The sequence below is a fragment of the Alosa sapidissima genome, chromosome 15, assembly GCF_018492685.1.
Source record: "Alosa sapidissima isolate fAloSap1 chromosome 15, fAloSap1.pri, whole genome shotgun sequence".
Taxonomy (NCBI): Eukaryota; Metazoa; Chordata; class Actinopteri; order Clupeiformes; family Clupeidae; genus Alosa; species Alosa sapidissima.
Genome location: NC_055971.1, coordinates 23,856,916 through 23,871,825, shown reverse-complemented (window position 1 = coordinate 23,871,825; position 14,910 = coordinate 23,856,916). Strand labels below are relative to the sequence as shown.

Genomic DNA, 14,910 nt, shown 5'->3' with positions numbered 1-14,910 from the left:
TTACATGGTTTCACTACTTGGTGGCAGTTTTTACATCACCCTGTCATCAACAGGGTGTTTCAATTCAATGGTGGTAGTGTAGTGGGTAAGAAGCTGGGCTAGCGTGCAGTAGCCTACAGTAAAAATTGTGATTTCAATTCCCAGCTTTCACTGTTGTGCCCTTGAGCAAGGCACTTAACTCCAAATTCCTCTGGGGACAATGTAAGCCCTTGTAATATAGTTGACATATGTAAGTCACTTTGGACAACAGTGTCTGCTAAATTAATAAATGTAATCATCAGTTAAAGAGGAAAAAGTACACAAAGTTAAATTAACAGGTTTGGTGACAGATGTCACCAACAATAAGAAGCACAAGAAAGAAAACAATGGCAAATAATTTAATTAAAAAAAGAAACAAACAAAAACATGAATTACATTTTTAGAATTACAGCTATAACCCATAACAGGGTTAGATGTAAGTGTCATACAGAATAACCCACAAAATAAACGGCACACGAGTACAGTATGTTCAAAAGCGCTCCAACTCAAATTGTATTTTTCACTGCTCAACAAATGTCAGACAGCAAGCTGTCAAAATGACAACATGTTTACACAAGGATTTACAGAAATTCTTATGGATGTCCTTACACATCATTATGTAATAGTTTACAGTGATACCATCTGAGAGAATCCACTGGTCAAACTACAGTGTAGCTTATATCACAAGACATTGCACATGTGTACATTTCCATTTTGTAATACCCCCACAGACAACAGTCATTTTTAGTTAAAATACATTTGAATGGATAGCACACACTCTTCCAATTCAAAGCAACAGAAGTCAAAGCAGGAGAAGTAAAAGCAGTGAGAGCCTCTGATCACTTTCCCGGGCTCTTGCCCTTTGACCCCCTGTGGCCGACTTTGCTTGACCCGCAACCCCTGGCGGAACAGCAGAGCGGCGAGCGCCTCATGTGCGTGCGCAGACTCTCGTCGCGCAGGCCATAGATGAGCGGGCTGAGAACGCGCGGCATGACCACAAAGCTGACGTAGTTGAGGAAGGACATGTGCTCGCGCAGCCAGCCCACGTGCAGCACGATCAGGTGCTCGGTGAAAGGAATGGTGAAGGCGCTGGTGCTGAGCAGCAGCTGGAGGCCGTGGAGGAGGACCGTGTGCAGGGCCTTGGACACCGACGCCCGGTCCTGCCGCATGGTGCGCGTGCCTAGCAGGATGCGCACGTACGTGAAGAGGATGACGGCGGCGACGACGGCGAAGAAGAGCGCGTTCAGCACGACTTTGAAGAGCATCTGCGCCGGCGACACGTTCAGCACGGCAGTCTTGCACTGCACCGGCATGGTGAGGACGTCGGCGGCGCTGCGCGGCTTGCTCAAGACGAAGTCCACCACGGGCTGCACGCAGCTGAGCAGCCAAATGGCCAGGATGATGAGCCAGATGCGCTCGGCGCGCCAGGCGGATGGACGGCGCATTGGGTAGAAGATGGCCACGTAGCGCTCGAGCGACATTACGGCCAGGATGAGCGGCGTGTTGAGGAACGTGGCCGTGGAGAAGAAAAGCAGTGGCGCGCAGAAGACCAGCGCGAATTTCACCTAGCAGGCAAAGCAAAAACAATTTATTTAAGAAGCACATTTAAACAGAACTTTCACTGACCAAAGTGCTGTACTAAATATATACAAATAAAATCAAATAAGTTAACAAATAAATACAGTATGAGACCTGCAACAGCAGACAGACACAGATCAACAACATCAATGACTGCAACAGCAACAACAACAACAAAACCAAAAACAGTGACTGCAGCATCAACAACAACAACAATGACTGCAGCAACAACAACAATAACAACAATGGCTGCAGCAACAATAACAATAACAACACTAAGGACCTGTGCCATGACGAAGAGGAAGAGGAGCACAGAGGTCAACAGCTGCAGCGTGTCGTTGGCCAGCATGTAGGTGAAGAGGATGTAACGCGGGCTCTCCAGGAAGTGCCGGTGTGATGCAAACGTGTGCAGCATGAGGATGATGAAGTAGAGGAAGATGCTGAAGATGGGGATGACCACGCACACCTTCACGATTACCGTCAGGCTCCGGTCAGACGTGGCGTTAATCTGAACGCTGCTCAGGTTTTGCATAATGCAGGGTGGCACGCAAATGTGCTACTGATGGGGGCTGCAAAAGAATGAGACTATTTCTTTACATATACATATACACACACTATTTAAACACATAGATGACAATTCAACAAAGTACATGAGCACACAAACTTTGAGACTGTACAGTTACAGTACATTATCACAAAAGAGATATTACACATTCCAACCATCAAGTTCTAATTTCCTAAAATAGTATATAATATAGACAAAACTTTCCCAATTGAACAATATTGCATATCCCTCCAACACACAAAACACAAATAACCAAACCAATCACAGGTGAAAGGGGCACTCTGCAGTCTCACAGTCACATTGTTCAAGGCCTCACCATGAAGCGTGCTGGGCTGGCTCTGTGGGGTTCCGTTGTGTGGGTTTGAGTCTTTTATCCACTTTTCCACTAAGCAACGGCTGCAGTCTCCAAAAACAGTCTTTTCTTACCGAGGGCAAACATGTCACTTGTAGTTTGATTTCTCAAAGGGCAAATTAATTTCATGCTATTGTCATGGCGCATTAGTTTGATAACTAGTGCTGGGACTGTTCAAGACAAAGTTGTCAGTTTGTTTTCGGATGTTTTCCTTTGTGCCCAATAGAACAGAGCCCACCAGTGGCTTATGGTAACATGTCAGAAGTTGTTGCCATACATGTCAGTAGTACTCATTTCACAACTTCATATCCTTGGCAAATATATTTAGTTTATAGTTCTCTTTTTTTGTTTGCTTTGTCAAATGTCTCAAATAAATGTGATAGCTTTTGTAGCCCGATTTCACCTTTTTTCTTTTGCTTTCTCTGCCAGTGAATGAACCAGTCTTTGCTATCAGATATTGGCCTTTATTTACAATATTTCTCCAAAACATGTAAACACATTGTATAATATGAATAATTCACATTGTTATATTGTATAAAACTAATACAAAATATTAATATTGCGTAATAATATTTGTTCCTGGCTAGTGTAGGAATGATTTATAATCCCTTTCCTACTGTATTTAGTTTGACCTCAGGTCTAACAGGAACAGAAGTCCATTGCATGCTATTTGTTGCCATTCATGTACCCTGATGCACAAAACACACACACACACACACCTGCTTATGCATGCATGCACACACACACACACACACACACACACACACACACACACACACACACACACACACACACGTTCTTATGCATGCATGCACACACACACACACACACACACACACATACACACACGTAGGTACCCAAGCATGCACACACACAGACAAACACACACACATACACACACACGCACAATGCATCAATATAATGTAGCATTGGGACATTTACTTATAAGTTTAACATGGGTTGTGTTTTATGAAGATGCATTTGATGTTGTCATTAGGTGGGTTTACATGTATAGTTTTTTGTCAATCCGATTAAACCAGTCCGATTGAAAAATGCTATCCGTCTGTTTACGGTAAGTCCTATTCCAATCAGGTGGATATAGGTGCTCTAGAATCTTTGATCCGAGTAGCTGTTGTTGCTTTGCTTTTACTTGAGAAGATACAGCAGGCAATCCGATTGACCGACTGCATACATGACTGTTCAATCGGAATGAGAATGGAGTTCCGATTAAAATTTTAATCAGATCAGTAGTTTTATTCCAATCAAGGTGTTTATATGTTTCATCGAACCATTTTTCAGATTCTAATTGGAATAAAAGTGTCCATGTTAACCGGGCTATTGTTGGGTGCATTTCCAAGGCAGGCCCTCACATGTTCTCCTGCAATGTTATTGACCTCCAGGAAATGCTGTGCTGTGCAAATGCTTCAATGACTGACATATACTATGGCCGACAGGGGTCTCAGCACCTCTGCATCATAGTATTTCTTACATCACAAAATGGTCACGTGAATGCACACTTATGCAAAACCTAAACAATTCCAGGGAACCTTTTCAGAAAGGCCATCCTACTTTCACTGATGGTAATCATGTAATACAACTTTATCTTTTGGGACTTCCGCTTATTTAAGCGTAAATAGATTGGAATAGCAATTGGAAAACATGTTATTCTTCACTTTCATTAATTGGGCTCAAGTGATTTTCCCTTTCAAAGGCAGATAAGTGGGCATCCTGTCTTCAGAGAGTCGTTAAGGCTCCTCTCATTTCTCCCCTGTTCAGTCATTAACGAGCTCATTAATCATTAACTCCAGGCCCATGGGCTCTGCCTTAATTGCGCCACCATATTTGTCTTGCTGTGTGACAAACAAGCTTTGCTTGCCAAGATGGGTTGACCTCAGTGGATGTGCGTCACTGACAGAGTCAGCGAGGCTTTGCAGTCCAAAACACTGAAACATTGCATCGTATTTCCACTTTGTTGGACATTGACCTTAGACTATGCCGACGTACCAAAAAAAAATAGAAAATAAATAAATAATGTGTTTGGTATGTGCAGATATTGTGCTGAATCGTCAATCATGGTCAGCCAGGGTCCTTAAGTCAACTCTTTGCTTTATTTACTGATTTCAGTCATGCGTATGCTTTTCCGAAAGCCAGTGTACAGTACAAGATGTATGTCTTCACCATTTAAGGTGGTAATCAATTTCTCACATATGAAATACACACATGTATTCATACAAAACAGGCCTATGAAGGTAGGATTGTACCTACCACACACACACACACACACACTCTCTCTCTCTCTCTCTCTCTCTCTCTCTGCTTCTGTCAGACTCTGCCTTGTGTTTGTACAGACTGCAGAGCCGTCTGCATGGCCTTTTTGTTCACCTCTAACCTGTACTGTCACTTTATCAATACACAAGCAGGTAGAAATGGCTAAACTCATTACATACAGTATGTGTACACATAGATTTTACACAAAATAATTGCTTGAAAGGTGCAAACTATAATGCAATCAGCATGTGCAGGTACATTTGATTAGTAGCCCTACTGACTTCTTTTATGCTTTTTAAGGAACTAGACTAGCTTTGTTGAATGTAGGATGAACTTTCTTATGCAGTCCAAAAACTGCATAGGACTGAGACATCGTGGGGCAATGAGAAAAACCACAAAATGGAAATATCTGACTTTAAGAAAAAGCATGAAATTGATTTGAAATATGGCAGATTCAGCAAAGGGGCAGATAAACTGAATCAAACACAGCAGAAGCTGTATTGCATGGAGGATCACAGTCTTCTGGCCTTTTGACATCGACTTCTTGCTGTCTGAAGCCACTGCTTTGGCAGTCTTGACTAGGCCTATTTTGAAATAGGTGAAAACAATAACGGCGGACATCTACAGGAAGTACAGTTCCAGGACCTCGGTGCGCAGGTGATTTTTCAAACTCTCCAGGATGAGCCTCTCGGCCGTGCAGACGATGCACGGACTCCGCATGATCACCCCCGCGGAGGACAGAAACAGGAAGAGGATGACCAACGCAGGGATGGCGCTCAGCCACCAAATCACCTCCAAGCCCACCAGGCGAGTTGATCACAGTACAGTCACAGTACAGAGACACAGAGTACAGAGGCTCAGAGGGGGTACATGGCGACATAATTGGTTCTGCGGGGCTATGCCATTGATTCGACGCAGAAGCATAAATCAGCCTTAAAACACACTAAACAATTCTAACATCCAAACATCTACAACATAACATTCAAATTTATCAATGCAATTAAGGTAATACATGATTTTGATATTCACTAGCATTGGGGATGGCTACTTCAAGAAGTACAAAAAAATCCTCTACTTCTTGAGGGAAGGCACACATCACCCTGTCCCAGTGTGCCTTCAGACCCAGAGGGCTGAAATGTGGTCAGTTTAGAGATGCTTGTAATCCGGCAGAAAGAAAAAACAATATTCTAGCCTCTGTAACTCTGTGTGAGTACATAACACAGTTATGTTGACTGTTTCCTATGAAAACTAAAGGTTCTCAGATTTCTATAGAGGTCCAACATTTGATGGTAGGCCCCAGAAGAGATGGGAACAATGCCCTTGTAAATAGGCACAGTGCAATTTCAGGCAAAAACTTGAAATTTGTATTGAGAGCTATGTGGTTTTAACATAACAAGCAAAATAATTAGAAAACCCCTGAATATGTCAGTAGAGTCAGTGGTGTAGGCAAATGTATGGATGCTTTGAGTAAATGTAGGGGTGCTAAATAAAGAAAGGAAAGAATGACCAAAACCTAACAAAACCAAGACTCTGATCTGCTGCTGCCACCAACATCCCTATGACCCGCTCTCTAACCCACAATGCATCGGTGTACTTTTTAAAGACAACATGGTGCAGTAAGTATATAATTACTTATAGTACAGTTTAAAAAGCATGTGGGATAAAAGAGAGTTCATGTTTTTTGGTTCTGCTCCTAGATGTAACCAGTTGTAGAAGTCCTAGTGAGAGTAGAAAAACCACACTCTCAAGTATTTTCTCTTTATTTATTAATCATCGTCAGTGTGTGGCTTAGGCCGATACGCGTCTGTGGACATGGCATTAATAAATAAATAAAGAGAAAATACTTGAGAGTGCGTTTTTTTTTTTTACTCTAAGTTGTCATTTTATAACTCGCACCCGAAATTGTTGTGATATTTGAAGTTGAGCGCGCCTGTTCTCACTACTACTAGAAGTCCTAGTGAGAAACAAATGCAGGGGGAACTGTCACAAATCACAAATAACAATGCAGGGACAAAAGCCCACCCTGGGGTACTTTTGCTGGCATGGACGGATTTTGAACTTTCGGGCCCCTGGGCCTAGATGTATTAAGGGCCCCCCACTAATTGTTGCATATGTGGAAGGGGGGTTTGGGGGTCGGAAATGTTTTAATTTGTTTGATGTGATTTCCTGTATTCTGGTGCATTTTTGGGATGGCCAATACTAAATTCAATCAGATTCATAGCCTACATCCTTATGTGTTGATATTGAGGCAATGATTTCATGCAAAGGCTTGGGCTTCAGGGCCCGCTGACCCCTTGGGCCCCTGGGCCTGGGCCCGGTATGCCCGTGCAGTAATCCATCCCTGCTTGCTGGAACTGGACAGGGAAAGAACACGCAGGTACGCCACTGTTCTCTATTACTCAGATAACCCAGAGGGGGCGCCTAACATTCATGTCTGCTAGTGCTTGGAGTAGTTGATGGTGATTTATTGTGTCAAAAGCACGGGAAAAATCAACAAACGCTGCATGGATGTCCATTTTTGGGTTATTGTTGAGTGCTTCATGCCAGGATTGGAGGATCTGAATCAGAGCAGTGACAGTTGATCTGTCCGTCATAAAGCATGTTGAGATGGGGCAATTTTCGGGCCCGAGTCCTTTAGGAGAGCATCCTATAAGATCCCCTCAAAGACTTTGCCAACACTGCTGACCAGTGAGATTTTACAGTAGTCACCATGGAAGTTGGGTTTTGCTTTCTTGGGAATATTTTCACACTAGAACTGTGTGGTAGAAACTCCATCACTAGAACATCCAAGAGTTAGGCTACGCAATTGAACTGCACTGACTGTATTACAAGACCGTAAACAATTAGTGGTTATTAATGCAAAGTAGAGAGATGAAGTTCTTGAGTGAGTGGTGGCATGACAATCCTGTCATTTTGCCTATCAGAGCACAGTATAAAAAAGACCAAATTAAAACAGTGGCCTCACTGTCACAGCCAGGGGAACAGGAACCCTGACATTTAATGTAAAACCTGGATTTTCCTCATTTCTGCTACTCTAGAAATGTGGGAACATAGGGGCTGACTCCGATACTACAATGACTTATAATACGGAGAACATAGTCTTTGACATTGCCAAAAGGTGCTCAGAATACTTGATATTGCACTATGTAACATCGTTGATCGGGTAGGATCGGGTCATCCATGTGCGACGTGACATGCTACGTCATTACGTTGCAACATTGAGCGTCAAATTAGCTTCGTAGAGTGGTCTTAATGGAAGAAAATTCGCTAATGTTACATGCTTGCACTTTCTGCTTGTATCTCTATCTCAAATGCTTGCATTTAAATGAAACTGCTGTTTTGCACTTTCTTCTTGTATCTCTGTATCTCTAACAACATTGTGAGTGTGTAAATGTAAATCTGTAAATGTAAATCAGGTTTCTCAGCCAGGTATACTTGCGTATTCAAGGAATTTGGTCTCTGCATTTATCCCATCCGTGAATTAGTGAACACACAGAGCACACAGTGAACACACAGTGACCCGGCACAGTGAAGCACACACTAACCCGGAGCAGTGAGCTGCCTTGCGGCGCTTAGGGAGCAGTGAGGGGTTAGGTGCCTTGCTCAAGGGCACTTCAGCCGTTCCTACTGGTCGGGGATCGAACCAGCAACGCTCCAGTTACAAGCCCTAACCAGTAGGCCATGACTGCCCCCCGGTTATATACTGTAGGAGGTCTTTACAGAAGTAAATTCGCTTCGTAGAGTGGTCTTAATAGAAGAAAATTTGCTATAACGTGTCCCAAGGAGAAAAAGTATTACCTTAAAACTTAAACACACGTGGGGAAACTGAACAGTCCAATCAGTATTACATTAATACACAGGATTAGATGTTAAAAACTCTACGATACCCACAAGGCTACACTGCTTAAGCAGCGTGGGACTCCGAGCCATTTTCTGACAAAGGAGTTGATCTTTGTTTTTTTTGTTTTTTTTTTCAACCTCTCTACCTTTGACAGAGGAACTTCATAAACTGTCAATGGCCACATTAGCCGAGGCAACAAACCAAACTGCAAACACCACAGCTTGAGCTTACCTGGCAGCCCCGACTTGTCAATTTTTGCAATACCTTGCCTAGTGACCTGTCTCAAGTCTTCAACCTGTGATTTATCACTAAGGCTTGCATCATACCACCTTCCCAGACTCTTCACTGGTTTCTCCAGAACTGTGGGAATCACCTCCTTATTTATAGCAAACTTCTTATCTGTTACCTTCCCTTTAACAATTGAGAGACTCCTAGACTTACTTGATTTCACCTTCATTCTGGCCCATTGCAGATTACTATTTAACTTACCCAGCAACCTGTTGGTGCATGGAACGGTTGACGTCAAGGTTGTCATGTCGTCCATGAAAGCCCGAATCGGGGGGAGGCGTGGCCCTCCCTGCAACTTCTCCCCACCCACTACCCATTTTGAGGCCCTAATGATGACCTCCATTGCCATTGTAAAAGCAAGTGGGGAGATGGTACATCCGGCCATGATTCCTATCTCAAGTTGTTGCCACCCTGTGGTGTAATCAGCTGTAGTAAAACATAATTGAATATCCAGAAAGTATGCTTTTACTAGGCTTTTAATGCTACCTGGGATTCTGAAATAATCAAAGGCCTCCCACAACAGACTATGCGGCACAGACCCAAAAGCATTAGCCAAATCCAAGAACACAACGTGCAGGTCTCTCTTCTCACGCTTTGCTAATTGAATTTGGTGCCAAATCATGCTGGTATGCTCTAAGCACCCGGAGAAGCCAGGAATTCCAGCTTTTTGCACCGTGGTATCAATTAGTTTATTCCTTTCAGGGTAATTTGTCATTCTCCGTGCCACCACACTGAAGAAAACCTTCCCTTCAACATTCAGTAGTCTAATTGGCCTAAATTGATTAATCTCCACTGCGTCCTTTTCTTTGGGAATAAATATTCCCCCAGCCCTCCGCCAAGCCTTGGGAATACTCTGCTTTTTCCAAACTATCTTCATTAATTGCCATAAAAATCTTAAAACATCTGGTGCACTCTTATACAACCGGTAGGGCACTCCATTAGGTCCCGGGGCTGAAGAGGCCCTTGCACGTTTTATTACTTCTTGCACCTCTTTCCACCTTGGTGGACTATCGTCGCATTGGCTACTTAATTCACCAATTGGTGGGATATCAGCAGGAAGTACCATCTCTCTGAACCTCTCCCTATCTTTGTGCACTCCCTCTAAATACTCCTCAAGCTTCTGCTTAGGTTCCAAAAGACTACCACTCTTCTGCATTACGAATAAAGACTTAACAAACTTAAATGGGTCTTTATAGAATGCTAGTCGAGCTCGTGATTTCTTCTTCCTATTTTTCCTAATATTTTCAGCTTTTCTTAGCACTGCCAACCGCTCCCTCACATCTGCCTGTAGACAGTCAATACCTTCCTTCTCATCATCTGTAGCTTTTCTCCACTGCTTCTTAAGCTGCCTCCTCTCTTTGATAAGTTTATCTATCTCCTGCTGGCGCCTAGATTTGACTACCTCATGTTGCCGTTTTGTCCTTATCTCAATAGTCCCAAATCTTTCCTTACCATAGCTATAAATAATGTCTCCCATTTTCTCTAATTTGCTTTCAGCCGTCCCCTTGAGCTGACCCAGGATACTGACCAAATCACTATTAACATCTTCCCACATTCTACATTCTGCTGCGCCTGGCCATCTAACCCCAGGCCTATGACCATTAATCTTCTCCCTCCTTGGCTGACTGGCCTCTCTTTCTGCCTCAGTGCTAGAACTTAAAATAGACAGGCCATCTTAGACTTGCTTAATGTATTTAAAGCCAGTTACCCACATTCCCTCCTTTAACATGTCAGGGGGATGAAGAGGAACTGACAGACACATAGACAGTAAAGCAGACTTGATTTCTAAAGGGAGAGAGTAGCACTGTACTCAAACCTCCACCGTGGACTAATAGGTATTGATGTCCTGCGAACTGTGGGTTTCTTCCTGTCGCTGAACTTCAACCGACTGACTTGATGCACTTCTTAAGAAATAGCTATCAATGCGGGGACCCTGTGTTCCCCTCTACCAAGCACTTCTTTTTCCCTTGATGAATTTTCAGGCCCTTTAGACTTGTAACCTTCTGCCAACCACACACACACATCTGCAGCTTTTTCTCAGTTTTCTCTGAACTAGTGGCTTCCACAAACATGTTTTCCTTACTCGTAATCAAATTCGTTCCAGGGTCAGTAACCATGTCTATCACAAGTGAGTAGACTAAGTCAGTAACCATGTCTATCACAAATGAGTAGACAATGATAAACTAGGCAACTAGACTAGGCCTATTTTGTTTACAATATTTCCAGGCTTCAACCAGAGCTGCTGACAGCTGAAGCTGTAATAGAAATAGTACTACCTAGGCTATAATCTGCATTATGTATGCGGTCATGAATATCAGAAATTCAGTATTTTGTAGTTCATCAGTTGTTTGTAGTTTTGTAGTTAATCAGTTGTTTATATATCAATATCATTTTAATATCATATAATATTGCATATTATCATATACAATTTATGTATATACAGTATGTATATTCAGTGTTCAAATCAGTCCAGTTTATACAGGTTTTCAAATATTCTAATGTTCTAGTGTTTCAAATTATTGAAATGTTATATAATGTCTAGCATAAATATACATTCTTCCATGGTGTTGCTTTAATGTCAATGCCATACAACCACAAATTAAACAAATCAAGCATTAATAGAACTGGTAGACTACCACAGAATTTCAGAGAGCTAAATAAATTATTGAGAAAGCCGTCTAGTTAAATTCCCACCCACGAAAGTGAGATCCACTAGTGGGCTTTAAGATAGGACAAGATGCAAATACTGAAAAAAAAAAACTTTCCTTTTAATTCACTGTTTATTTGTTAGGTTGAGGTGATGTATGACAGCCAGAGACCACCAAACAAGGATGAGCTATCACTCACTGTATGCCATAACCCTGTAACACTGAATCACTCTAGCAACATAAACAACTGCACGATTACAACAAGCAAATTGAAATTCTGGTGGATACATGAAGGATGCCAGTGTACATGATGTGCATAGGTCCCCCCAACACAGCTGAATACGGTTGAGACTAGCCTAGGCCTACAGTTATTTCTGACCATAGTGTAGAAAATAGGTAAACTGTAAACTAAATTGCTCTTTTATGACCACATATAAAATGTCTGGATATTACAGGGGTTGTGTGTGGTTCTGTATTGAAATTAAATGAGACAACAGTATTAAAGAGATTTATTGAAATATATCAATAATATGAACAAGACATAGCCCTTATAACTTTTTTTTAACTGTGTGAACGTTCATTCCCTCCAACGGTGTGTTTAACTATATCTGAATATATCATTATCAAAAGTCCAACAGCATGGGGGAGCCATACAGCAGTGGTGTCAGCTTGCAGCAACACATATGGGCCCCACCCTCATGGGGACCCATGTTCGAATCTAGGCATAAAGGGATAAAAGGCTTAAAAGCCCACGAATATAACTTAAACAGTCAAGAAAGCATCTTGGCATTCATCTTTGTAGCCATGCATTGTATTTACATATCTTACATCAAGCAGGATATAAGCAGTGATGTAGTACTCGAGTCCGGTCTCGAGACCGATTTCTGCTTTCTCGGACTCGACTCGGACTTGTTCCTTCAAAGACTCGGTCTTGACTCGGTCTCGGACCACAGTGGGAGGAGAAGGACTTGTAATTTCAGACCGAGTCCTCGAGACCAACGCATTTTTTTTATGTTCATATAAAAAAAAAATCTAAATGAAATTTCACGGCGGCCACGTCTTTGCCCCTTGTTGGCCTTGGTGCCCCCTTCTTTCAATATTCTGCTTTGCGTCCGTTTAATAGCGGTTTTTATTTAGCCTATAGCCTGTCAAAATAATCTTAGCATCACAGCGCAAACTAATTCAGTTTTACACAATGGAGAAAATGACAGCGCATGGCAAGACAGAAAGTGCGTCCAAATTCACCCATTCTTCTCAGTTGAAATACTCGCAATCGCTAAGCCTACTCATCACACAGGCACATGTATCACATCACATGAAAGAACTTTTTCTCAGCTTTTAAACAATGTTAGCCGCTAATTGCTGTGGTGAACGGTTCGCGACAAACCATATATCAGAATAAACAGCAGACCTTACCGAACACAAAGGTGTAAAGCAGTCCCCTGTACGGTAAGCCGTTCCAGAGTATTCCGGTTAAATTAAAAATGTAATCTGCAGCAAGGTCTACATTCATGTCTCCAACTTTGGTCTTTAGGTTTCAAAATGTGTTTAAATCGTTCTTCATGATTTCATAACAGGCCAAATACAAAATAAATGTTACAAATATTGCCTAGATATAGGTAAATATTAAAATCAGAGGATATACAGCTGAGTAAGAGTTTGTGAAAGGAGTCTTAATGATCAAAAAATGCTAAGCATGCATCAAGTTTGCATCAGTTTCTTAAAGCTGAGCTGTGCTTAAATTGTTCAATACATGATTCCATAACAGGCCAAATATAAAATAAATATAAATATTAAATATAGCCTAGACATCTAAATATTAGATGATCAGATGATTTTCTATGTAATATGTCATGTTTCATGTTTTTGTAATGTTTCATACAGTGATTCAGGTCTACTGCTGTGAATAGGCTAAATACAACTTTGATTATTTTTATAGCCTACTACTGTATAGTTAACTTTGGCCTTGGTGCCCTGACATGTGGCCTTTGTGCCCCCCACCAAATATGCCCAACTGAAGGCCAAGTGGCCTTGCCCCTAAAATGGTGAAATTCCAAGCCTGGGCCTAACTGTTGATTATTAATTGGGGTGATATTAAATCATATGAAAACTGACATGTTTTTATGGTCTTGGTCTCGACTCGGTCTCAACTCCTAAAGGACTCGGTCTCGAGTCGGACTTGCTTCCTCAAAGACTCGGTCTTGACTCGGACTCGACTGTATTTGAAAACCAACGGACTCGGTCTCGACTCGGTCTCGACCCTTCAAAGACTCGGTCTTGACTCGGACTCGGCATAGGCGGTCTCGTCCCCATCACTAGATATAAGAGATCATTATTTGTTTGGGACATGATGTACTTTCCTTTTCAATGTTACATATATTTTCATCGATGCCAGGAACTTTTCATCCCTGAGGCCATAGATGAGTGTGCTCAATATCTTAGAAAAAATAGAGAATGCCAGAAAGTTAAAAAAGCGCACAACGAGGTATGCGTCTATACTGACTGCTATAACCTGGGACTCCACATAAGGGCACATGACCTCCAGTGTGCACAGGAGGAGCTGGAACAGGTGGAGCAGTATGGTGCGCTGGCCCTTAGAGGCCGACTGCTTGTCATCACCAGAGGCCCTGCGGGCCACGACAATGATGGAGACGTAGCAGAACAGCAGGATGCTCAAAATCATTAAGCAATCACCGATGTAATACATTGACTTCATCTCCATGTGCCAATCCTCGTAAAACATGATTTCATAGTAACAGAAGCCAAGCTCTTCAAAGTAGTCTTTTGTGGCAAAGGCGAGCATGATAAACAGGTCAACGATTGTCATGAGAAAACACAGAAGCCAGATCAGGGCTATGTAAAGAACAGTCCTATTGGGGGCAAAAATGTCAACATGCCTTAGGGGCATGCAGATAGCAACATACCGCTCTAAACACATGGCTACTATAATGGTGGGTGAGACATTGGATAAAACATCCATGAGTATGACAACAGGTATACACAGCCAAATAGGCAACAGAAGCGGTACATAAATGGTGAGCACCACAAAATCTGTCATTACCAGAAGGCACGAGTCCGCAAACAGGGTCTGGGCGAAGAGCACATAGCGTGCCTCTGCCCTGAAGGCCTCTCTCTTTAAATAGACAAAGATCATGAAGAGATCAACACTGAGAAACGGCCACACTAGGACCTGGACCAGGGCCATGAAGACGTTCAGGCGAACAGGGTCAGTGTCCATCAACAGCACCTGCCCATCACTCTCGTTCCCAGGCTGGCTATCCATGATCCTCTCTGCTGGAGTACAGACTGTACAGACAGGGTGTGGCCCAGAGCAGAGGCACTGAGAAAAACA

General features: G+C 42.5%; 1 protein-coding gene across 1 annotated transcript; it reads right to left on the bottom strand.

Annotated features, from left to right (window-relative positions):
- Positions 1-857: 857 nt before the first annotated feature.
- or95a1 (odorant receptor, family 95, subfamily A, member 1) lies at positions 858-2,128 on the bottom strand. Its single transcript, XM_042063095.1, has 2 exons — positions 1,880-2,128; positions 858-1,583 (listed from the first exon to the last, which is right to left on the bottom strand). The coding sequence occupies exons 1-2, from the start codon at positions 2,126-2,128 to the stop codon at positions 858-860; spliced, it is 975 nt and encodes a 324-aa protein (XP_041919029.1).
- Positions 2,129-14,910: the final 12,782 nt, after the last annotated feature.